At 48.2% G+C, this 24,225-nt stretch overlaps 1 protein-coding gene across 5 annotated transcripts in view; it reads left to right on the forward strand.

Annotated features, from left to right (window-relative positions):
• The first annotated feature begins 2,963 nt into the window (after window positions 1–2,963).
• BMP3 (bone morphogenetic protein 3) overlaps window positions 2,964–24,225 on the forward strand; it is a 75,361-nt gene continuing 54,099 nt past the window's right edge. For 2 of the 5 annotated variants that reach the window (XM_059471330.1, XM_059471328.1), the window contains exons 1-5: window positions 2,964–3,124; window positions 3,360–3,437; window positions 3,553–3,609; window positions 3,952–4,058; window positions 5,968–6,082. Coding sequence is in view for 2 of the 5 variants with exons in the window: in XM_059471328.1 (XP_059327311.1) it covers window positions 5,981–6,082 (102 nt within the window). In the remaining 3 variants the exon portion in view is untranslated. Of the gene's footprint in view, window positions 3,125–3,359; window positions 3,438–3,552; window positions 3,610–3,951; window positions 5,091–5,967; window positions 6,083–24,225 lie in introns of those variants that run through there. The other 3 variants (XM_059471331.1, XM_059471329.1, XR_009418400.1) reach the window with 2 other exon arrangements.

Consider the following 24,225-nt stretch of genomic DNA (forward strand, 5'->3'; position numbering starts at 1 on the left):
TGTTAGGTGTCATTTGTATCATAGGTATTTGCCCACGAGTGTTTGTGTCAAATTTGGAGGGGTGTGGGTTTTGTATCTGCGGACCACTCAGGCCATTGGGCCTGAAAGTCATCCCTCAAGTACAGAAACCAAGCAATTTTCTTAATTCCAGGTGTTATGTCCCTAATGTTCCTAATACAGTGTAAAGTATCTTTTTAAGAGACTGAGATGTTTAGTTATCTTTGTGCTGTAGACAGGGGATTTGTTGGGCTGGCAGCAATGTTTTTCCACCTGGAGGTGTCTTACAATAATCAACACAAGAAGTAATTGGTTTTCCTTTTTTTACTGTTTTTTATTGTAGTTTGGGGAAAATGCTTGGCTTAAATGAATCAAATGTGTTTAAGTGCTTCCTTTCTAGAGGATTACTCTGTTATTTTCTTATGAATCCTCAAGGAAATGGAGCTGGAATCTGAGAAATGGATTTGCCTGTGGATTCCTGCAGTTCATGGTCTGCTGGGTGAGGGTTCTTCTGGCCAAGATAGCTCTGAGTAAAGTGTGAACTCCAGCTAAGATGAGCTAAATAGTTACCAAAGAGAAAGAGTTTCAAAATAATAATTTTTTAAAATTTTTTGGCAAATTGTGCCTCAGGGATACTCCAATGATTGTGCCTTGCTCCAGCTCCCCCCACCACAGGTGGGCCACAGGAACACACACCCTGAGAGCACTGGATTTGGGGTGTTGTGTGTGCAGGGGAGGCTCAAGGGCTGCGCTTGCTTTGACTTGACAGCTGGGTTATGTGTTCTTTTCCTCCGCTCATTTGTTCCTGTAGCCCTTTCCTCTTTCTCCTGCCATTCCCTGCAGTTTTGCTCTTGTTGCCACCAAGAAACTTGGTGCCTATTTTCACTGTGCTTTCCTAGCTGCTGTCTTGGGGCTTGCTCCTGTGCAGCACACTGGGTCCCACAGCCTGCTCCTTGCTCCTGTCTTGTCCCTGGCCTCTCTGTGCTTCGGCCCTGGTGTCAGGGAGGGGGGTGCCAGGCTGCTTGCTTTGTGCACAGGGATGGAAGCGCTTGGAGCATCTTTCATTACCTGTCACACCTGGGTTAGGCTTTTGTGGGGCTTTTGTTTTGTTTTTCTAGAGAAAATCAAAGCAGTAGGTTTAGCACACGAAAGATTAAGGAGGTTTTACCTCTAGAAGCTAGGGACAGTGGTCTAATCTTTCCTCCTACAAGCTTGTAGAGTTTTTCCTTCCTTTTTCAATGCCTGCTCTGTTGGGTGTTCCAGGGAGGGCTGGGTTCCTCACAAAGGGTTTCAGGAGTTGTTGTTTGACACAACTGCTTTGGTGATGGGTCAGAGAGGGAGAGGAGAATTCACTTTTTATTATCTTGAGTTTTTCCATCCTGGCACACGGGAGTAGCTCAGTGCTGGCACAGTTCTCTGAGAAAGAGCAAGGTTTGTGAGGTTTAACCCTTAAGAGCTGTGTCTCAATGGCAAAGATTTGGTCCTACAGACCCAGACAGACAAGGGGAAAAAGAAACTTTGGTTATTCATGGAAAATATTCCGTTATTCCTTGTATATTCTGTTATTCCTTGTAGTTCTGTTGCATCATTTTGTATGAAATGCTGTCTGCTATTTTTCTAACAGAATGTGCTTGGAATTTAGATTAAGGATGAGGAGTTGGGTCTGTTCCCTACAAAATCCTGGGAGGCCTGAAGGCTTTGGGGAGGTGGCTGCTCTCAGCAGAGGTTATTGAAACAGGATCAGGGTGACAGATGCTGCATTTTGTTGCATCCTGAGGTTTTATGAGCCCTCTTGATGCTTTCCCCGGGATGTGGCTGTGGTGGAAGGTGATGCTGCACCACAGGGAGCTGAAGGTAAACCTGCCCCCTCCCATGGGCACTGCTGCCCTTGGTGTCTCTGCTGTGCCACCAGACCGTGGCACTTTGCTGCTGTCACTGCCACTGCCACCCCACTGAGGCTGTGCCCTCCTGCCAGCCCCACCCAGGAGCTCCAGGGGGGCCTCTGTGCTCTGTTGGGAGCGTTGGCTGGGAATGTGCCTCATCCCTGGCAGTGTCCCTTTGTCCCTGGGCTGCCAGCCAGAGCTTTGGGCTGCTCAGGCTCAGGGCTGGATTGCCCAGGGCACTGAGAGGGAGCAGCACAGGGAGGGTGACAGAGAGGGGCTGGCAGAGCCCAGCTGGCAGCCTGTGCTGGTGCTGCAGGTGGGCTGGGGGCACTGCAGGGAGTGAATGTCCCCTTCCCTAAGCAGCCCTGCAGATCCCAGGGGCTCCTAGAGCAGGATTTTATTCCTTACTTCCTTTGTGGAAATTCATTCTCCCAATTGCGATGAACAACGCTTTATTTTTTCCTGGAGAAAACCACATGGCAGAGACAGCTTACAGAGGAGCCCAGGCCTGTGTTTGGAGCAGGGAGTGCTGAGAGCTGCGTGCCTCGCTGTGCCCCTGCAGCTACAGCCGGGACAAACACACAGCGCCAAGTCCCGTTTCCCAGCACTCCCACCTGGAGAAGCCCTTCCTGGGAGACAGCGAGCAGGTATTTATTTCCAAGCGCAGACGAGCACTATTTCAGTTTATCCCCAGCCGTTTCCGAGCCCCCCGCCCTGGCTATGCCCCAGAGCCCCGCTCGGACCGAACCGGGCCTGGCCGCGCCTCGCTGCTGCTGCCGCCTGCCGACCACGCTGCGCCACTGCGCCCGGAGCGGCGCATGCGCACTGCCTCCCGGGGCGCAGTGGGGACACCTGCCGGCCGCAATGCGGTACTGCAGCTGCAGGGCGCACATACGCACTGACCGCGGAGGAGCTGTGTGTTAGTGGGAGCAAATCGGAGCATGCGCAATGCAGAACTGACGCCCCGCTATCACGTGGTGTGTAAGGGCAAAAGATCACCCCGATGACGCGCATGCGCTGTGGCGTTCCGGCGTGCAGTGCTGCCTCCTTGTGGGGAGCGGCTCGTACTGCAGAGCGGCGGGCGGCGGTCCCGCCCGTGTGGGACAGCGGTACCGGGAGCGCCCGGGCCCTGAGCTCCCCTGCCCGGGACCTGAAGTGTCCGGGCCCCGTGGCATGATGGAGAAGCCGAGCGGGTCTGGAGGCCGCAGCTGCGCTGAAGATGAGCGGGGAGCGAGAGGAGCCCTGTGAGGAGCAGGCGGCGGGGCCGTGACGGGGGGATTGCTGTGAGGGGAGAGGGGGCGGCGCCGTGAGGGCACGACTGGGGCTGCCGGCAGAGCTTGGGTTTGTTTTATTGCTATGAACGCGGAAAACAGGGAATGAGGGGGTACAAAAGCACTGCGGGTGTTCGGGCAGGTGAACCAGGGCTCAGGGCACGGAATGGCTTTCCTGAGCTCCGCAAGTTCCTCTTCCCTCTCTCAGGAGCAGTCGTGAGGAGTTTCCCGTTTGGAGCTGGGCTTCAGAAGGAAAGAACCTGAGATTGGTGGTCCTAACAGAACTGTAAGTGTATGAAGCTTGCTGCTGTAAGCAGCCAGTAACTCCCAGGGATACTTTAACTATTAAAAATGGTGACTTTTATTTTGTCTGTGCACCAACCACTTGGCTTTCCCTGCAGGGTTCACTGAATTGGAATTCTGAGGCTCCTGGTGCTTGTGGCTGCAGCATCTGGCAGGTAGAAAACATCACTGTGTGTCTGACCTGGTTTTGGATGTGCATTTCCAGAGGTACTCAGAGTGGGAATAGGCCAGCAGGGTGGTGAGAAGGGCTTTGTCCCATGTCTGGACAGCCTCATGGCAGGGATGTTTTCAAAATATCTCTTGTCTTTTGCTTTCCCAGCTCAGGGTGTTCACTGAATGGGGGAGTGAGGAGGTCTCTGTTAGGATTGTGGGAGACAGAGAAAAATCAGCTGCAGTAGGCTGAGGACCATCTCCTGTAATTTATGGAACACTTAATCCAATTGTGACCCAAACCTGTGGCGATGATTCTAAATAAGAGTTGGACTTTTCCTTCTCAGGGTCACTGGGAAGCACGGGACAAGAACTGATCCATAACTTCTTGCAGGCCCTAGCAGGGAGAGGAGCAGCAACCTGTGCTGGAAGAGTACCCACGAGTACCTGTGAGGTGATGATCTACAGTTTTGAAGCGAATCTGGCAAGGAAACCATGTTGTTTTGAAGGAACACCTCAGGTGGAATGTGTGAGAAGGATTATTTGACGAGAGAAATCTTGACTGTGAGAAATATGGCTGGCTTGGCTCAAGTTAAAATTGCTGCTTTCTGCAGAGCTGCATCAATTTCCTCAGTTCCAGGGGAGGATTGCCCTGTGTTCTTGGCTTGTCAAAAGCTTTCATTTTGCCCCAGGAGGAGCATTGTGGTTTTGGTGCTGTGTTCAGCTGGAATAGTGCCTCTGGTCCCTTTTTAAGGGAGAAGCCAGAGCTTGGATTTCTCTCTCTTTGCTGCTGAAGGAAAGCCCTGAACGTGCCTGCAAAGGCACAGCTGGGTGCTCTGGGAGGCAGGAATGGTTGTGAAATCCTGGTTTTGGCTGGGACACTGGGCAGGTGTACCCTGCTCACCTCCTTCATCTCCTGTGGGTGTCCTGCTTGAAATAAGTGTCATTCCCCTCGGTCCCTCCATAATTCCAGGGACATTGTTTATCCTGCTGTGGCTGGCTACTGGGCAGAGGAGATGCTGCCTCAAGTGTGCTCCTGCCCATCGTGTGCTCCCCAAATCTCTGCCCAGGGCAGTCCAAGCAGTGCTCATGCAGGTGTTAGCCTCGGGCTGTTCTCCTGAGCTCGCTCAGCCTTTCCGTACTTGTTGCTGTGTGTGCTTTTCACGGACGGTGACTTTGCCCTGACAATTCTGCACTCTGCCGTCACAACTTTATTTCACTTCTTTTGTCTTTGCCCCTGCTTTCTTCATCTTGCCCTTTCCCCCCTGTTTCACTGCTCTTTACATCTTCAAACTTTGAGCTGTGTGCTTTCCTAGCCTCTTAATGAAAATAAATTAATAAATACGGGAGCAGGAGACTTTTTTGGGAATGAAGTGGGGGGGCGTGGCTTGGCCTCTGGAGCCAAACCCCCTTTTTAAAACGTTACTTTGTCAACGTGCTTTGCGAGCTGTCGGGCCCAGGATAAAATCCTATTGCAAGCTGCGAGTTTGGGCACAAATTGATTTTTAAAAATAAAATTTCTAAGTGCTAAGAGTAACCCCATAGAAGCGCAGGACTCCCTCCCGCCGGCCTGGCCCCGCCCACCCCTCCTGAGGCCCCGCCCACCCCTCCTGAGGCCCCGCCCCTCGCGAGCCCATCCTGTTCCCGCCCCTGCGTCCTGCCGGCCCTCCCCCCTGTGTGAGGGGCGGGGCCTAGCGCCGCTGTCCAATCAGCGCGGCGAGCGGCGCGCGGGCGCGGCCAATGGCGGGGCAGGGCGGCAAGCTTGTGCGCCGGTAGCGGAAGGCGCGCGGCCCTTCCGGTGGGGCTGCGCGGCCGCGGCCCGGCCGGGCTCCGGTGGGGATGGAGCTTGGTAACGCGTCCGTGCTCCCGGCCCGCAGCGCCACCGCCGCTGGATGTGCGCGGGGGAGGGCCCAGGGTGAGCGCCGGGAGGCTGCGCCGTCTCTGGGCCTGGCCTGGTGGTGGCTGCGCGGCCCTGCGCGGGTCGGGCAGTGCCCAGGAGTTAATCTGTGTGTTGTCTGTAAAATAACATGTTATATCTGTTCTAGTTCGATTGGTGTACTGAAATTTGGGTGTTCTTGCGTACTTGAGCATGTGAAATAAACCCTCAGAGTGCTCGGGGTACATAGCAGAAAAGGCACAGTAGTAGAAGTTATTTGTGGAGAAACAGGTGTTGTATTGTACGTTTGAGGAAGTGCTGAGTCTCGAAGAGTGGCTTAAAGTTTGTACAAGCTTACAAGAACAGGGTGGGATAGGGGGCTCCAATAGGCTGAGGATTCTCTCCTTATACTCATAAAACCCTTAACCCCACAGTGAGCAGGAAACCCGTGTAAAACCGTTCTGAGTTGTACTGTTTTTTCCTCGAGGTCACTGGGAAGCATGGGACAAGACCTGAATGATAAATTCTTACAAGACTTGAATGATAACTTCTTGCAAGGCCCAGCAGGGAGAGGAGCAGCAAGTCATGCTGGAAGAGTTTCTGTGAGTACCTGTGACATGATGAATGTAATAGCTTCATACTTAATCTGAAAAACAAAACCTGCTATTTTAAAGAAAAACATCAGGTGGAAGTAAGTGAGCTGTGAGTAAGATTATTTGATGAGAGATTTCTTGACAGTGAGAAATATGTTGTTAGGGTTTTTTTGTATAACTTCTGCTTGAAATAGGAGTGTTATTCCCCTCCATCCCTTCCGTTTTCTGGGGTTATTTTTTATTATATTATGGCTGGGTAATGGGCAGAGGAAATGCTGTCTCCAGCATGGTTCCACAGCAGATGTGAGCAAGGTTTTGCATGAGTTTTAAAGGGGTCACAATTTCTGCTGCCTGGCAAATGTCCTGGGCGCCGTTCTACTTGGGATTTTCAGGGAGAAATGCAACACAAAAGGTTAAATCTGTGCCTGAGAGGATGGAATGTGTAGGGATGGCTTAGCCTTGAAAAGGGAAGCACTCCTTGGCTTATGCCACATAATGTTAGAAAAAAGGTACAATAGCCACTGGTAGCTGTGCCCCGTGACTCCCTCGGTTCCCTCTCTGGCCAGAGCTGTGTGATCGCCTCGGAAAGGAGCTGCAATTCCCTCCTTCTCCAGCCGGGGTCATCCCAGAGCCGCTCCAGCCTGGGAGGGGCTCTCAGTGCGTGCTGCAGATGGTTCTGCTGTACCGATTTACCTGTTATGGCCTGGAAAGGCCTTTTTCTAGAACCCCTAGTACTTCAGAAGGTTTTTGGGGTATTTTTCCCGTTTATTTATTTTTTCCCGTTTATTTATTTATTTTTCCGCTGCTCTGGTTCACGTCTGTGATCTGTGGTGTTCCCTGCTATTGGTCTGTGTGTCTTTTTAGTGCTGTCATGGAGATGGTCCAGACTCTGGTTCTCCTGCAGTGTGCTGGTTTACACGAGACCCCAGAGCGTTTCCTTAAAGCATTTCAAAGGACTTTCAGCTGGTGGGTCAGAAGTTGCTGTTGGCTGCCATCACAAAGACACACAGAGGACATTTTTGGTTTTCCCTGTTGTGTGCCTAGTGAGCCAGCAGGGAGCAGGTGTTCCCTGTGGAGCTGTGGGGTTTTCAGCCTGGCCAGTGCCTCTGTACCAGCAGCAGGGCTGCACCTGGAAGCCAGAGCCCGTGCGTGGCCAGAGGAGCTCGGCAGGCAGACAGGTCCTGACTTCTTTACACAGGTGTGTGTTTACCCTGTCTAGCCCTAACCTCTGCTCTGGTATGCATTAAACATTGCTTGTTTATCCAAGGTGATAAGCACTGCTGTTGACAAAAGCTTTGGGAAATTATGCAATAGTCAGGAACTCCTCATTTATGTCCCAGAGCAAGTTTCTCAGCCACTGTGCTGATCTTTGGGATGGGCTTGCTGGGGCAGGCCAGAGAAGACGACCCCAGCCTCCCTGGTGTGTCTGAGCACCCTGCAAGCTTTGATGTGGAGGCTTCCATGGCAGTTAGAGCAAGTTCTGGCTGTGGTTCTATGGGCACCAGTGCAGCCATCAAAAGTGTTTAGGTGCCTCCAATAATTAGGTGGAATCTGTTGGTGGAAATTAGGGAGGTTAGTAAGATGAGGATTTGTCCTTTCTCTGCTGTTCCACTAATTGGGGCTGTGGAGGGAGGGGAGGAGGGGAGAAGGTTTCCACCAGTAAAACCAAGCCCAATTTTGTTTCAAATGGTAGGACAGGCTAAACCAGGTCTGAAGTTCATTGTAGCTTTTCTTTGTGTTTATTAGCTGTTACTTACAAAAGACCAATTAGTATAATTATTGCTTTCCTCCCTCCCTGAGATCCATCTCCTTAAGTCTTAGCTGTGGTAGCACAGACAAATCATTCCCATTCAGTAATTCCCAAAAATTCCCATCCAGTGCATGACCTGTGGATGGTTTTAAATGCCTAAAAATGGCATGATTTCCTGTGGTGCATGTTCCCCAGGACCAGGCTGCTGCCTGTGACTCTATGTGGGAAAGCATGTGGACAACAAGGAGAAATGCAGAGCATCTTTTATTTTCTTGTTCTTTGCTGTAAATCATCCAAGTTAAGTATGAGTTAGGAGAGCTGAGTGTATTTCATGGAGTGTATGATTTGTACAATTTCAGTGACATAACAGCTGTGAATAACAGCCAGGTATTTGTGCTGTGGGGTGAAAGAAAACCTGCATGTCTTTTCTGTCCAGAGGAATTTTGATCAATTTCATTACCCTGGGAAATAGAAGCCAAGTCTAAAAATCATAGAATGGAGTTGTGGAATAGGCAGGATTGGAGAGGACCCTCAAAAGTCATGAGTCCCACACCCCTGCCATTAACAGGGACACCTTTCTTACAGTGTTCCTGAGTTGTTCTTCCTTCCTGTCCATGATTACAAGAGAGTGTTTGAGGTGGGCGTTGTTCATTTCCCCTTCAAATTTGGTTTGCAAGAATGATTAATTGCATTTATTTGCAGCACTGAGTGTGCTGCTGGACTTGGAGCTGAGCTGTGTGCAGGTTTGGGTTGATAAAGGAGATTTTCGTGGCCAAAAGGCACATCTTGACTTTCCATGGGAAGTCAGGGGGTTGCAGTGGATTTTGGGGTAGCTCAGCAGGATTGAGCTCAATTTTCAAGGACTTTGGAGTGTATGGAAGGTGGGGCCACATTTAGGGTATAAGAGGGCATAAAGAAAACCCCAGATAATTTAGACCTTGAAAAGCATTAGAAAGATGAATGTTGAGAGTCCAGGAGATGACCCAGGGACTGCAGATGGAGGTGGCCAGGAGAGCCTGGATGCTGCAGGAAGCAATGGTGCACTGTAGGATTTCACTGGAGCACAGCAGCCATGGGCACCCCTAGAGCAGAGGGCCTTTCTTTCCCTTGGGGACAGTCCTGTCACCTGGCAGCACCTGTGAGCTCCCGTTGGTAAGGCACAGAACAAAGGGAACGCCTTGCCAGGTGCAGTTCACACCTGTGCTGGCAGCCAGAAATGTGCTCCAGGTTCACACGGGAGCACTGGGAGCGGAGCTGGGCTCCAGCCAGGAGCCTCTGGGAACTGCTCCAGTGGGGTCAGCTCCTCATCCTCTCCCTCTGCCCCTGCCAGGCGTGGGACACAGGTGTCTGGAGGCTGCTGTACCCCACTGGGAGCCTGGAATGGGACAGCTGGTGGCACAGGGAGGGATGGGGTCACACCCGTGCTGCTGGGACAGTGCACAGTGCACACAAAGTGCTCGGTTCAGAAATGTTTGCTGAAAGGACCTGAGCTGCCATGGTGGAGAGCAGGACACAGGGAACCTGGCTGGAATGCACAAGTGTCTGTGGACACTTCCTCATTGTCCTTTCAGGCAGTTCCTGGAAGCTTGTATTTGTGAGGTATTTTGTGAAAGAATTGGTAGCATCCATAGCTAGAGAGTGAGTAATTGTCAGCTGCTGTGGGGTAGTCACACATGGAAAGGGAACCAGGTGGGAGATGAAGCACTGGCACTGCTAAACTCAAAAAAAAAAAAACCAGATACCCTGCAGCTCTGAAGTAAACCAGAAGCCTGACCTCAGTCACTGTGTTGATTGTCACCTAGGAATATATTTGTTCCATTCCCCACAATTTAGATAATGTCATATCACAAATGTGATAAGGAACACATTCAGGCTTGTAATAATCTCTTCTAATATACACTGTTATATGGAGCTCACCAAAGCAGAGCAGCACTAATAAAGTGTTTGCAATACTCTATGCAGTTAAGTAGAAAGACAAAGTAGGAAAGAAAAGGAAAAGGTATCTTTTGGAAATAGTAATTTCCTCCTGAAGTCAGCAGAGAAGTTACAGTGCAGGCCTAGCAGAGACACATGAATAGACACAGTGCTGTGAACTGGAGGTCTGTGCTGATGTTGGGGGTCTGCACACCTGGAGGAAGGGCTGGTGGCCTTCTTGGTCAGTGTATAATCATTTGTTGGGGGGTTTCAGCACTTTCTTGTGTTTCTGTAATTTTTATTTGAGCTCTCAGATGAGCTAATGTGCTCAGAGGACTGTGGATAACTCTTCCCTGTGCTTGAAGTCTGTATAACACCCGTCTCACAGTGTGTCCAAACACTTGGTAGTTTCTAATCCATCCCTCCACTGTGAGCAGAACAATGCTGTTGAATGAGTTTGCATTTTGGTTGTTGAGGAGAATTCTCATTCTTGCTAGAGGAACTTGATGTAGCTTTTGCTTCTCTCGGCTAAATTGTAGTAATGTGGGTTATTGGTCAGACCAATTACTAAAAGGGAAAAAGCAAATTGAGGTCAAGGTGGTCTGTGTCACACTAGTCTGCTGCAGCAGAAAAGGGACAAAGGAAGGGAAGTTCTGTTCTCTGGAGAGATGCCTGCCAATGTCCAGCCTTCTATGTTTTCACTGTTGGATTGAACCCCAGTACCTTCCCAGTTGTAGGTTCTGGTAGAAAGACTGAGCTGACTAATATCTTGGCTAAATTGACCTTTTCATGGGGATTTCAATGGCTTAGGAACCTTACCTGTCCATTGTTCTTTCCTGGCTGCTTTTTCTCTGGTTTTTGACTCCTGTAAATATGTAAGTTTTTCAGTAGCTGAAGCCAGGAGCTTGGTGCTCAAGGCTGACCCATGGGATGCATTTCCAGCATTTAATTTCCAAGTGAGCTGAGGTGTGAACAATACAGTCCAAGTTTGCACTCAGGAGATGTTCTACAGCCCCTTGCTTGCTCTCCCAGAAGAGCTGCCCCTAGAAAACACTCCTGGCTTACAGTGACACTGTGCAAACTTTAGTGTTTGTTCTAATGATAATAATAAACAACCTGGGAAGGACTGTTTTGGATTTATGGCTGCACGTTGTGTTTTGGCAAAATGAAATGACCTAGGTGCTGCTTTCTAACCCATAGCTGTTGCACAGGCCTTGGCTGTTAGCAGCAGAAGTCAAGTACAATATAAGACTTAAACTATTATAAAATAAACCTTATAACTCAGGGTAGGTTTGCTGAGACTGGTGTATGTAAAAGACATTTTCTGGCCTGGGAATGACAGACTGTCTTCCATCGTCCAGAGCCCAGCTGGAAAAACTAACCCTTCCTTTGATTTAACTCCCAGAGATGTTATTTTTCTTTTCAGCTTTTCCCCCCAGAATCTATCCATTAAATGTAGAGCAGTGAGGTTTGCTTTTTATGGAAAATACCTATGAACAATGGAGAAAGGATGAAACCTTAGTACAGCAAAAAAGCATACTATGTTCTATAAATAGTAACATTTTCCAAAGTGTGCTGACTGCCTCTGGTTTGAGTGGAGCAAAGCTTTGCACATTGCAGTGCAAATGCAGAGAGGAGTATGTGTCATGGTGAGCACAGACTGATCTCTGTCCTGCTTCCTGGGGAGGGGATGTGCCTTAGGGAAGTTGCCTGTTCTCTGGCTGCCTGTGGCCCTTATTTCCAGGAAAAATCCTGCTGTCCCTTTGAACAAGGCTGATCCAGAGAGTGAGGTGATGAAAACTTGGTGTCTTGTAGAGCTGACAGCTTAAACCTTGTAAATGAGGAAAGGACTGGAGTGTAAAGAGAGCTCTGCTACAGTTGCTGGTGATTATTCAAATAGCAAGAAGCAGGACACTGTCCTGGCTGGACAGGGTCCCACCCAGGGTGGGCTCCTGCCCTCCTGGTGGGGCTGGCCTTGGAGCAAACCTGGTTCTTGGGCAGGACAGTGTAGCACAGGGGACAGGGTCAGTGACATGTCAGCCAGTGTTCTGGGGTCCCTTCTGTCAATCCAAGTTCAGTTCATGGCATTCCTCCCTTGTCTTCTGTAAGCTGAAGTTGGGTCTGGAAAGAAATGCAAAACCATTTCATCTTTCTTTGTTGCCCTCCCTTTACAAAGGTGAGTGCTGTCTTTGCTGTTTGCTGTGGTGATGTCATTGCCTGATTCTCTGGCCAGTGGCTGTTCTGAGCACTGATGCTGAGGACATGACAAACGAGCAATATCCCAGGCTTTGGAGTTTAGTATGTCAGGAGACACAATCAGGAGCATTGATTCTTTCTTTCTTACATTTCTCCTCTAATTAAGAGCAAGTTTTTGGTTGTGGAATAATTCTGCATGTTCCTTAGAACAGTCACTTATGCAGAACATGGAAGCTCAGCAAACTTAGGAGGGAAATAATTGCAGCAGGGAGCAAAGATTTTCTGTGGGGTGATATCAGTACTTTACTTAGCAGATAGGAAATGGCCACTGCTCATTAGCGGAGCCAGTCCCACCCTGACTCAATTTCCCTTGGGCTGAGCTAGGAAGAAAGGCACATCTGTGCTCATGTTATGCTCCATGGGCTGCAGTCACACCTGGTCCTGAGGTGACTGCTGGCACTACCCAGGGGACTTGGGGAACCTCCCTAGGTGTGAATTTCCCTGCTGTCGTGGGCTGGGAGTGTTGGGTTGGAATGGTTACCCCTGCAGTTTTCCCCCCAAGAAAATCTGCCTGGAAGACCCATCCTGACAGAAGTAACCCTACTCCAGCAGGAGGAAGGCTTTCTAGAAATCATTTGTACCCTGAACTAATTAAAATGAGGGATCTCCACTGCCAAACCACAACTGCTTTCTAGTGTCTGGAATCTTGCTTTAAACTGATGCAAATACATGTGTTCTACATCTGTTCTGGAGAGTTCAGCCCTGACATTCTTTCATCCCATGCAGTATTTGTGAAATAAAAGGAAAAAAAGAGGATTGGATGTGCTTCATACAGATAGGATATTTAGTTAGCTTGGAGGTGTTTCCACTGCGGTTTCAGTGCTCAGGGACTGCTCCTGATGGCCTGGGTTCAATTGAAGCTGGTGACTACTTGTGACTGACTCTGCTCCTGCTTTAGTTAATTATTCCAGGTCTGTTGTGGAAAACAAGGTGGAGGGGGAATGTATCGGCAAACATAAACAGCAGTGCCACTGCAGCCCTTGTTCCTTTCCTTTGGAATGCACTACAGTTGGAATGGGCACAGGACTGTCAGTACTTCCATCAGGTGCCTGCCTGTGAAGGGTTTTCCCCAGGCTCTGCTCCAGGGGGTTTCCATAACCCTTCTGTAGTCGTTGGTAAGTGCTCCTGGTTTGTTTAGCAACAGGAATCACTGGACATGGTAAATATGCCTTAGGGACAGACTCCTCGTGTTTGATGATCAGTAGCAGTGAGTTGGTGATTGCACACAAGACAGCTTCTGTTCTCTGTGCAATTGTAACACTTGTAGGAGGTGGTTTTTTGTTCAACTGGCAGCATTTGAGGTAAAAATATCATCTATTCTATGATTCTAGGACTAGTGTTGACAGTGTTGTCAAAATAAGGTGGGTTAAAATAAAATGAATTTTTCCTTTTACTGGACAAATGAAATCAGATAGTTCTGTTAATATTTGTTGAGTCATTCATTTTTCGTCCCTGATTCCCTTTCCTCTGGCTCTGAGCACAGGTGAGAAGCTGGAGGTGTTGCTGGTGGATATTGCCAGAGCCAGAGGGTCTCAGGCTCTGCCCCCTCAGTTAGGTGTGCTCTTGGCCCTGTGTGCTCCATTCCCTTCTTTTCCTTGGCCCTGTGTGCTCCATTCCCTTCTTTTCCATCCAGTGTGTGTGTAAGTCCAGCATCCAGAGCAGGTGGAAGCATAAACCTCAGGGAGCAGCAGTGCTCTTGGGAGCTGAGATCTGCTTGTTCCAGTCAGCAAATGTTTGACACACCATGCTTAGTGATGGGCTTCTCCCAGGAGCGTTTGTTTTGACATGTCTCAGGCACAGACATTGCTGTCACACCACAGTGGTACAGAAAGAATTTATGGCAGTCACTGTCTGAGATGGGGACTAAATGGGGTAAGAATAGAAAAACAGGCAGTGAGATGACAAATTGTCTCCCACCTCAGGTCCTAACGATCAGCAAGTTTAATAAATCTCAGCAGAAAACAACAGCTTCCCCCTGCTTTGCAGGGAGTATCCCAAAAGGCTGTGGCTGGGGAGGAGCTGGAGGAGGCCGGAGGTGTGCTGCACCAGGACCCTGCCCTGCCCTAAGGGCTTCCTTTCTCCCACTGAGGGCAGGCAGCCTCAGGCTTTGGTGGCGAGCACCTGGGCAACTGTGACCACCTGCTTTTTTAGAAAAACAGATACTTTGGTCAAATATGAAGAGAAGGTCGTGGGAAACATTTGCCACCCTTTATCTTTTAATTAAGCAACCCCCAAACCCCAGCCCAGGCTTACCTGAGATCCCAGAGCTGTATTTGTGATGCTATAAAGCCACTAAGTGTCTATTCCCGAGAAGATTTCACAGTAACACTGTGACTGAAAAAAAACAATTAAATGATCTGTCTGGGTCTCAAGTGTCTGGAAACTGTTTCTTGGGCAGCGAGTGCAGAAAAAAAGTTTATACCTTGCAAGTGAACTGGCCTCCATTCTGTGGCCATGCCTGGCTCTTGGTTTGAGATTGGATGTGTGCACCTGAGAACTGTGTTGTTCAAGGGGTGCTGTGAGTACTTCGATTTTGTGACTACTCAGAATTTTTTTTAGATTTTTGTCTGGGCAGGTTTTCTCTCTGCTCAGACAGTCACCAACCAGGTATACCTAGGTACTGATAAAATAGAAATGCAAATGCCTCTGGTGCAAACCCCAGCCCTCAGAAAAGCTCTGAGTCTGTGCAAAGTGTTTTATGTGCTGCTGGCTTGAGTAGGTTCTGGTGGGCTACAGCCCCAAGAACTGGACACTTTTCCAGGGTAGAACTGCATGTAGCACAGCTCTTGAATTGCAGCTTTGCCATCTGTAAAAGTAAGTGGCAAACTTGATTTAGAGGGATGCTCCTAATGTTGTCAAGCAGAGTCCTCCAAGGAGGCAAAACAGCCAGACCTGCCATTTGTTTCTGCTTTATTGAACTCCACATTACATCCCCTGTCCTTTCTCCTTTGCACTCTTACTTGGACATGCCCTCCACTTAGGGAATTGAAGTTCTGTGTTGTCCTGGTCTGGTTTGTGCTTATCCTGTTTTTTAGACACTAACTCGGAGGTGCTGGAGAAGTGTCCATAGTTGACCAGGCTTTGTGTGGGAGGGAGCATTTTGGTGATTTTTTCCTGCTGCTGCCATAACCCCAGTGAGGTTAGGACCAAAACATGGCAAGCTGCAGAGTGAGTTATTAGCCTGAGCAATGGATTTAGCATGAGCAAATTGCCTTCAGGCATGAACGGTGTCCTCCCCAGGCTTCAGGAACCAAATCCTGAGGTGCTGTAAGCAGTGTCCCACGTGCTCTCAGTGTCCAGAGACCACAGGGTGTGCCCAGGCGTGGATCCCTCGGGCCTGCTCCAGGGAGAGTGTGCTGCTGTGGAAGGAAGGCTGTGTATTGTTTAAAAGAGCAAGTGCTGTAGGAGGAAATGGTACTGATGTGTCAGAATGGGTTGTGCATGCAGGACAGGAGACCTATATTTATTAGCTCAAAATAACATTGACCTTATAACAGCTCCTAAAGGTCCTTCCTGAGGCTGAGCTAGACTCTGGAAATGGAGACCAGGAGTGTCCTGGAGCATACAGAGGAAAATGAGCTATAAAGTTATCAGTCCAGGAATTCACCAGAGGAAAAAGGGAAATTTTGGGGAAGAACTCTTGTCCCTGTTGTTTTCAGTGTGTATTGGAGCCTTTCTCCAGCATGGGGTGTGCCAGTTTGCAGCAAGGTCTGTTCAGGTATGGTGGTGCCAGCCTGGCTTTGCAAACATCAGAGAGCTGGACAGGTGAAATAAAACACCGGGGAGAGTCTGAGGGGGCACAGGGGAGGGAGGGACTGTGCTAGCACAATGGGAGTGCATAATTCCACATTCTTGGGAGAGTTTTGCTGAAACGTCCACTTTTAAAGAAAATATTTGGGGATCATTATTACAGGAAATAAATTTCATGGTGTTTTTAAGTTGTATCTATAAAAAACTAGAAAGGATACTGAGTAGACAGTCCTGGTCTGGTGAGCGGGCCCCACAGCTGTGTTGGCTTCACAAATGTTTTGCATGTGCTGTTCTTAAAGAGCAAAGGAGAACAAAAGGGGGGAAAAGCCCAACACAAAAACCTTCAGTCCCCTCATCTTCCAAACCATGAGAATTTTTCCTTTTTTTTGTGTGTGTGTGCAATAATTGTATCAATTATGGTTTGTGTTTTTTCCGCTAAGTGTTTGAAATAATGAGCGGAGGCTGGAGCTCCGAGAAGCTGCAGTTGGGAGAGTCAGGCATAAAGGGAGCCCAACCATATTTGTGAGATGAAATTGCAATTATGTAAATTGCAGCTACTGGACGTGTAGGCATGGGAGCCCAGGAGAGCGGAACTGGCAAGCTCTCGGTTACAGTGCAGAAGAATTCTCATTCGTGCTGCAAGGCAGGGCCACGCTCGGCAGCTTGCTCGGGAGCGTGAAATCGCCTCACGGATGTGTCTGCCTGCTGCTTCTATTTTGGTGTGCAAGTCAAGTGGCTGGAAGCTTCTCTCTTTAATGATTTCCCCTTGTTTGCTCTAGCAAACAGCTGCACCTCGTTGTCTGACACCAGTTAGAGTATTTACTGGCCAGTGCTCTGCAGAGACGAAAAGGGAGGTATTCAATCTAATCTCCTTGGAAGTCTCAGTGTTTGCACTTGGAAGTTTCCTTTTCTGCAGTCTTTGGGCAAGTGCAGAACAAATAAATGTTGCAGTTTGACACAGGCTGCCCTCTGAGCCTGATTGCTTCCAGGAGCTCCCGAGGCACGTCTTCAAGAGCTCTTTCCTCTTTGTAGGGTACAGCAAGTAGAAGAAAATATCATGTTACTCAGAATTGCATCTAAGCATCCAGCTGAGCAGATCTGAGCAAAGTCATGCATTGAGCTTCTTCAACTTGTTAACCAGGTATTTAGACCAGAAGATGAGCCTCATGAAATACATGAAAATAAGGTTTGTTAGGTCATTGTTAATAAGTTGAGGGTGCATTGGGGCAGGAAGGATGTGCAGATCTGACTGGAAGTGAGTTCACAGTGCAACATGAGGGCCCGTGTCCAGCTTGTGTCAGCTGGAGGTGTGACCCAACCTAGATTCAGATTCCTGAGAGTCATTGTGGGGGAGTTCCTTCTCATCTGCCCAGTCTTTGTGCTCAGGTGGTCACTGCAGGCACTTCAGACTGCTAGGTGTCTCTGTGCCAGCAATGTATGTTCACAGCTCTTGGTCTGCCGGGAAATCTGCTGGGCAGCGATGCACGGCAGCCTCTCTAAAGGCTGCAGAAATGTATGGAAATGGATAGGCATTGACAAAACTAACTCAGGGTGCCTTAATGGGCAGCTGTATGTGTAACTTTGTGCTGTGCCTGTGTGCCTGTACCTTATTACCCCAAGAGTTCCTGCTATATCAAACAAAACATAGGCAGATATGCCTCATGCTTCCTTTTTCCTTCTCACAAAACTGCTTTTCAGTCAAGGTATTTTTTCCTGCAGGTCAATCAGTTTTTGCCTGATATTTTAAGGCCTGCAGAAGTCTGGACCTGTGCAGTGCCCAGCCACAGCAGTGAGAGTCTCAGGACACCAGTGACAGGTCCATCATCTGAAGGAGTTGCTAAATTCTTGAATCTGCTCACAGTTGTGAAGGCTGTTTGAATATGAGTGTTGTTTGAATATTGTGTTGGCTCACACAGTACATGTGGGGAGTCAGAAATAGAAGTGAGCTCTCCTGAACATGGAGATGTATGCTTTAACAGTAAAACAATTTGCTTTCTCCATCCAAATCCCCAAGTGCTGTTTTGGAAAAATATGTAGAGCAGCAACTTTTCATTTGTAATCCAGCTTGCATAGCAGACACTGGAGGCTGGGTGCAACAAATCAAGGTGGAAATGGCTGGTGCATACTTCTCGGTCCGGCCATATGCTGCAAGCAATGGTTTTGACAGATGCATTTTTCCCCAGAGATTGCACTAGGTTCATCAGCCTGAGGTTAAATGTGAAGGATCTGAGGTAAAATTCCAGGCTCTGTCCATTAGCCACTGAGCCTGTGGTGTTTGTGTTAAAACAGTGTGATGGGAAATGTGACCTGGTGCTTGGGAATTGAGCTGGTGCCAGGTGTGCTGCAGCCCTGTGTTCAGTATGTCATGCCACACATGTCTGATAAGGGAGGACATGGTGGTGTTGAATAGGTTCTTGTGCACAAGGGCTCTGCAGGTCGTGGAGAGTGCTGGTTTTTATTTAATAACCGAGGTATGCAGGTGCTAATTGGAACCAGATGTGTGTGAGGCCAAAGCCAGAGTTTGTTACACCATGCTGAAGTGATGGCCTTGCCTTTCTGGGACTGGGAGGACGTTTTGGATCAATCTTTATTTATTGCAATATTTAGGCAGCCATGAATTCCAGTGCTTGAACTCTTCATTTCAGTTTTGCCTGAGGAGTTACCATCCTCTCTTTCCTCCCTCCATTCAAAACCCCTTTGCTATGGTCATACTTGAAGAAACCTTCCTGGAGGGGCCAAATTGGTACAGGAGCATCAGGAGGTGACTGGCTGACCCAGGTCTTGCTCCTCTGGCAGTTTGTGATGTTGGCATTGTGTCTCTCTGCAGGGCTTTGCCATGCCCAGAGGCTCTGGCACTGCCAGCCTATGTGTGGTCTGAGATAGCCCCAGCTTTGGTGCCCTGGTCCTGCCAGCAGCTCAGGCATCTCCATAGATGTGGTAGATTCAGGCACAGGTGTGAGCAGGCTGCTGGTGCACAGGAGGGGCTGCCTCATTAGGAAATTTTTATGTATTTACATGTAGATAAAATGTTTTGTCTTGCCTACCTTATTATCCTCTTCAGACAGCAGGAAATGAATTGATGATTGGCATGATGTGTTGTACATCATCATGTAACAGTGAGGAGAAGACCAGCTGCCACACATTTGGGTTATGCCATGCTCAGTGGTGCATTTCCTGTATTTTGTTTGGATCTGTCAGTGCTATAGGATAAGATGATGATGTTGAATGAACCATTACCTCTGAGCCCAGAACCTCGAGACTTTGGAATTGGTATGAGCCCTGGAACCGTGGTGTGGCTGTGCCAGAGGAGCAGGGGAGGCTGCAGGCTCCATGATGAGAGTGCTCCCTGATGGCCTGGGAGGCCTTAGGCAGGCTGGCATTTCTGTTTTCCATCAGGTTTGTGGTTTGGTGTGTTTGGCCAGTTCTGTCCCTCCTGGTGCAGTGGGAGAATCAGAGTAATCAGCCTGCAGGTTGGTTATTGACAGGAATTCCAGAGGGGGGCTGCAGCCTGAACAGTGTTTTCTCACGTGGGGACTGCCTGGACTGCTCAGGTTTTTGGCTTAACAACAGGTTAAGAGGTCTTGCGTACTGTGAATTTGAATCTCATTAAGAGGTTTTTTTAATCAGTGTTAACCTCCCAAAATCAAGGGTGTTTTGCTTCTCGGGTTTCTGCTCCTCTTTGCTTTTTCTCTGACTTAATAATATTTGTACGTTCCAGGGATGTGCTTTTGCTTCTGCCATGTAGCATAATAGCAAGATCTGCTCTAATGCTTGCACAAAATTTTATTGATCCCGTTTCAGTGCTCACTGGGGAGTCTGTTATGGGGCCTGAAATGATTAAAAGTAGCAATGTTGCTTTCCATTGTGGATCTGACTTTGCCAGTCACCAGTTACAGCAGTTACTGTAGTTTGGAACTGAGCTGCTGATAGTGTGCCTTGCCAGATCATGGATGTGTGCACAGGACTAGTTTAACATAGTTGTGATTTTACTGTATGACAATCACTTTGACCAGAAAAGAGCATGGAATTGCTGTAACCCAGGTGCCCTTTTGGTTGTCCTGTGGTGAAGAAGATCCATTGTATGGAAGCTGTCTTTTCCACAGGCAAAAGGAAGTGTTTTTCATGAGGTGAAATCTTCAGCTTTATTTCTGTGCAATGTGCTCTATGTGGTTATTGAATGAACTAAAAGATGAACAATGCTGTGAGAGCTGGCAATGCAAGTGCTTTTAATTAACTTACATAGCCCAACGCCCTCAATAGAGACATGATGATGTGTCCAGCTTGATGTGAGGTGTGTTTATTCACATTGTCAACAGGAGGGTTAAAAAAAGCTGTGTTAAAGTGGCTGTACCTTGGATTCATATCAAACAACTCTTGTCATCTTTTCCTAGCGTCTGTCTGGTTTACACAGCAAGGTGTACACAGGCTCTTCTGTTCTGAAACCTGCTTTGTTGTGGGAATTTTTAGCAGAGTTGATCTTGCTGTGTGCCTTCGCTGTGTACACACAATTGCTGTCTGAGCAGCGGTATGATCATGAATTTGTTTATCATACAGGTGACCATTCAGTCTAAATGAAAGAGGGAGTTAGGTTTCAGTCTTGTTTTTTTTGGATTTTTTTGGCCACTCTAGTATTGTAGTTTGGGCCTACCTTTCTTCTTTCTCAGTGAAAATCAGTGATTTTTTTTTTCCAAGAGCCATCTAGTTTTATTAGAAGCAATTGACTGAAATGGGTCAGAACACAAGTGTTTTTCAAACTTGGCATATCAGTTCCCTGTTACTTCTGCTCTTTAGATTTAGTCTTTTGTGTAGGAACATATTGAATTTGATGGCTGAATGCAGACTCCAGCAAGAACAGCATAGGTATAATTTTCCAAACTTTCCTTGTGCCTGGGGGACACCAGAGGAATATTTGTCACAGAAGCTATGTGCTGCCAGCCTCGTGCTGATGGTGCCCACTCATGTCAGCATTGGCCATCTAGACTGATAGTGGAGCAAGTAAAACTAGAAAACTTCCTGGTGAAAGAGAGACATGGATTCCTTGGCATCCCATATAGCAAAGGGATCCTCTGTGCTTCTCTTCCAATGCCATTACCTCTGACAGCCATCAAGAAAATGAGGCAGGGGAAGGCTTAAGTTTTCTTAAAAGCTTGGCTTTGACAAAGGAACATCCAGTGCATCCAACAGCTTTTCTTCAAGCTCCATCTCAGCACGAGGAGCATGGTGCTCTGCTGTGTCCTGTGCCTCTGCACTTTTCCTACTCATCAGGATGTATGTATAATTGTGCCTCAACTCCAGGGTTATTCAGAAATGCTACAGAGCTGTTGCTGACAGGCAAAAGACAGGGTCATACAGACAGGCAGGAAAATGTCTTTTAGGAGTATTTTTACAAAGCTTTTTTAGCAGTTTTTCTTTTGTGTTTTTTCTTCAGGATGGCAACTTGCCTTGATGACAGCCAAGGTCTAAGTTCACCTTGTCCCTTTCTCCCTCTCAAAGAGCCAGGTGTAGCACAGCAGCTTACCTGCATCTCCAATGAATTTAGAGAGAAACTGCCCAAGATTACTGAGTGTCCCTGGAAATTGTCAAGGCTCATCCAGTTTATAGATCTGATATGAAACAGCCAGCGTTGAGGGAAATCACAGGTCCCTCAGATGAGTTCTTTTGTAGAGGAGGATGTGATTGGCCATGTGGATGAGGCTGAGGTTACAGTGACCTGCTGGCACTGTGAGCTGCAGCCAGGACTGCATGAGGGATGATTGCACACTGGCAGCCCCAGGTGTGCAGATCTGGCAAAGCCTCTGGGTGTGAAGCCCACGTTTGCACACCTTGTCTGGGGTTGGGTGTTGTTGGTGCTGAGGTGTCTGCACTACTTTGCTCTATGTGGTGAGGAAAGCATTTCCATAAATTACAGAGTTCTAGCTCCCACCTCTGCTGGTGGTGTTTCATACTGAGCATAAATTCTGTCATCTTGAACAAAACCAGTAATTAATGACGCAAGCTCAGGTCACTGGCTGTGCTGGAATGCCTCCAGCTCCCTTGGCTTTCGTGGTTCAGCCACAGCACATAAATTGCCTTTTGTTGCAGGCTTGTCCTGGTTAGTTTTACATGAAAAGGGTAGGACAGCTGAAATGATGCCTGGGGGAGCAAAAGCTTATCTCCACCGGGTCCCTGTGTTATTCCCCATGTCTCAGTTACACTCTGCAACACCATAAAACTTTCCCAGTTTGAAAAGCTGCTCGAGTTCTGCACTTGGAGGCCCCAAATAACAATAATTTTGCTTCTGGCCATCGCTAGATATTGCAAACACGGTGTGCTTACAGTGGGGCTCAGGAAGTCACGCAGGGAACGCATTCTTTGGAATCCTCTTCGTTTTATCGCCGCGGAGCAGCCCACAAAGATTTGTGTTATTGCACCTGAATAAATAGTGCTCTGCACTTCCCCCGAGGAGGTCAGCACGCCTGTGTTCCTGGGCCCCTTCCCTGCTGCTCCTCTCCCGCTGCAGCGCCGGGGCCTGCCATCCCTGCCACCTGAGCAGGTGGCACCGAGGCCATGGTGTGGGTGCTCCCCCTGAAGGGCCAGCTGCTGGACACCAGCACGTTTTCCTAGCAGGCAGGAGCAGCACCCATCCGTGTGCTCGCACTTACAGCCACCGCCGTGGTTTTAGCAGCGCGGCCGTGCCAAATTCTCCAAATACTTTAATTTCATTGTAATGCATAATAACAGGTGTACGGTGTAGCTGCCAGTTTCTGCTTGCTGGCTGGATGAGTAAATTATTTGTTGCAAAATGAGAATGGTATTTAATTGATATTTGAAGATAGCAAGTGCACAAACTTCAGCTAGGAACAGTTAGAGTTGGGTTGCTGGCATTTCTAGCTGTGGTCACTAGCTAGAGGAAAACACCTTCCTTGAAAGCCATTCTCAGCTGCAGAGAATGGTAAGAAATGTGTTAGATCAGAGATATGTTTTCCATATAATTCCTAAGGTTTTGATACAGGTCTTTCTCTCTTTTTTTTTTTTTTAATATGATTTTCCCCTCTTTTTGAGTCAGTATTGCTGTTTGAAACTGGAGTGAAAAGTACTTCTTGTGTAGTTCCACCATGGCTGCTCTGCAAATACATTTTTTAATTTAGAAGTCTGAGCAGACACAAAAACCAGATTTCCCTAGTCTTGGCTGTGGAGGCTTTTGGGGCTTACATGGTCTGACTACTGCTGAGCTGAAGTCTGATTTTGGAGCCAAACTTCTTTTTTCTACATTGTTCTCGTGCAGACCAGACATTTGTATTAGGCAGGACATATTGCCAAAATATGGAATTGCACCTCCTGCACACAAATATTATGGAAGGAGTCTCAGAATGACTGCTTTCTGCCAGGTCAGATGCTCGTGTGAGAAGGGGAGGGGAAGATAGTAACGATGTTCTCAGAGCTGCTCCTCACTGCCTGTGGGGTCAGCCCAGCAGAAGAGAGGTGCAAGCGTGGTTTTGAAGATCACATTGTGCCTGCAAAATGTATGTACAACTGGAAGCCTTTGCCCAGAAGCTTTGCTGATTTATATTCTTTGAGGATGTGATCCCCTTGTCCTGTTACCTGCCTAGTTTAGAGTTCTAGGTTCCATGTTTTGAGCATGAAGACATTGCTAATGCCTTATGCTCTGGAGCAGTGTGAACATCAGCATTTCTGCAGTGAGAAATGCAGTTGGCGCAGTTTTCAGCGATTCTTTCTCCAGACAGAGACTCCAGGATTTCTCTCTTAGATGCTCTGCAGTATTGCTGTTTGGAGAAGGATTTGGGGCCTTAATGTTCAGTTTCTGAGGGCTCTTTCAGGTTTCCTGATTAATCCCTTTTACACATGTTTCAGAAGGACTGTGCTGGGGGCTGCAGCCAGAGCTTGCCTCTAAAGGACCTTAAAAAGAGGCTTGTGAAAAGAGCTGTGGTCAGCACTGAGATAAGCAGTGGTTATCTTGATGCTGACCTCAGCACCTGGTTCTTCCAAGCGTGGAAGGACTTTCTTTTATCCCGGTGTCCAGCCTGCACTGCTCCTGGCACAGGCAGCACCTCCCCTGCTGCAGGTGAGCACACACTGTTAGTGCTGCCAGGATCTCTGAAGAAACACGTGCAGAAAATCCCTGACCCATCTGGAGGTCAGGGCACTCTGACAGAGGGGTTAATCGCTCTGAGTATCCTGCAGGCCTGTCTGGGGACTTTGGACTTGGCTTTGGTATGTCTTTAGCAAAACAAGGGACTTTACATTTAATAGCTGGGGATAAGGCTTTTGTTTACACAATGTAGTATTTCATCAAATATGACATTATTTAAGTGAAAAAAGCAAAAACTGCAGGTTTGGAAGATGCTTATGCTGGATTCTTGGCCGAGGGGGAGTGAGGCAGCAAATTAATTTCCAACAAGACAGCTGCTATAGGCTGGAGTACAGGGGGTTTGGCCTGCTTGGTCCCCTTACTCACTTAGGAACCTAGAGAGGCCAGGAACTG

This window comes from Ammospiza nelsoni, chromosome 4, assembly GCF_027579445.1.
Source record: "Ammospiza nelsoni isolate bAmmNel1 chromosome 4, bAmmNel1.pri, whole genome shotgun sequence".
Classification (NCBI taxonomy): Eukaryota; Metazoa; Chordata; class Aves; order Passeriformes; family Passerellidae; genus Ammospiza; species Ammospiza nelsoni.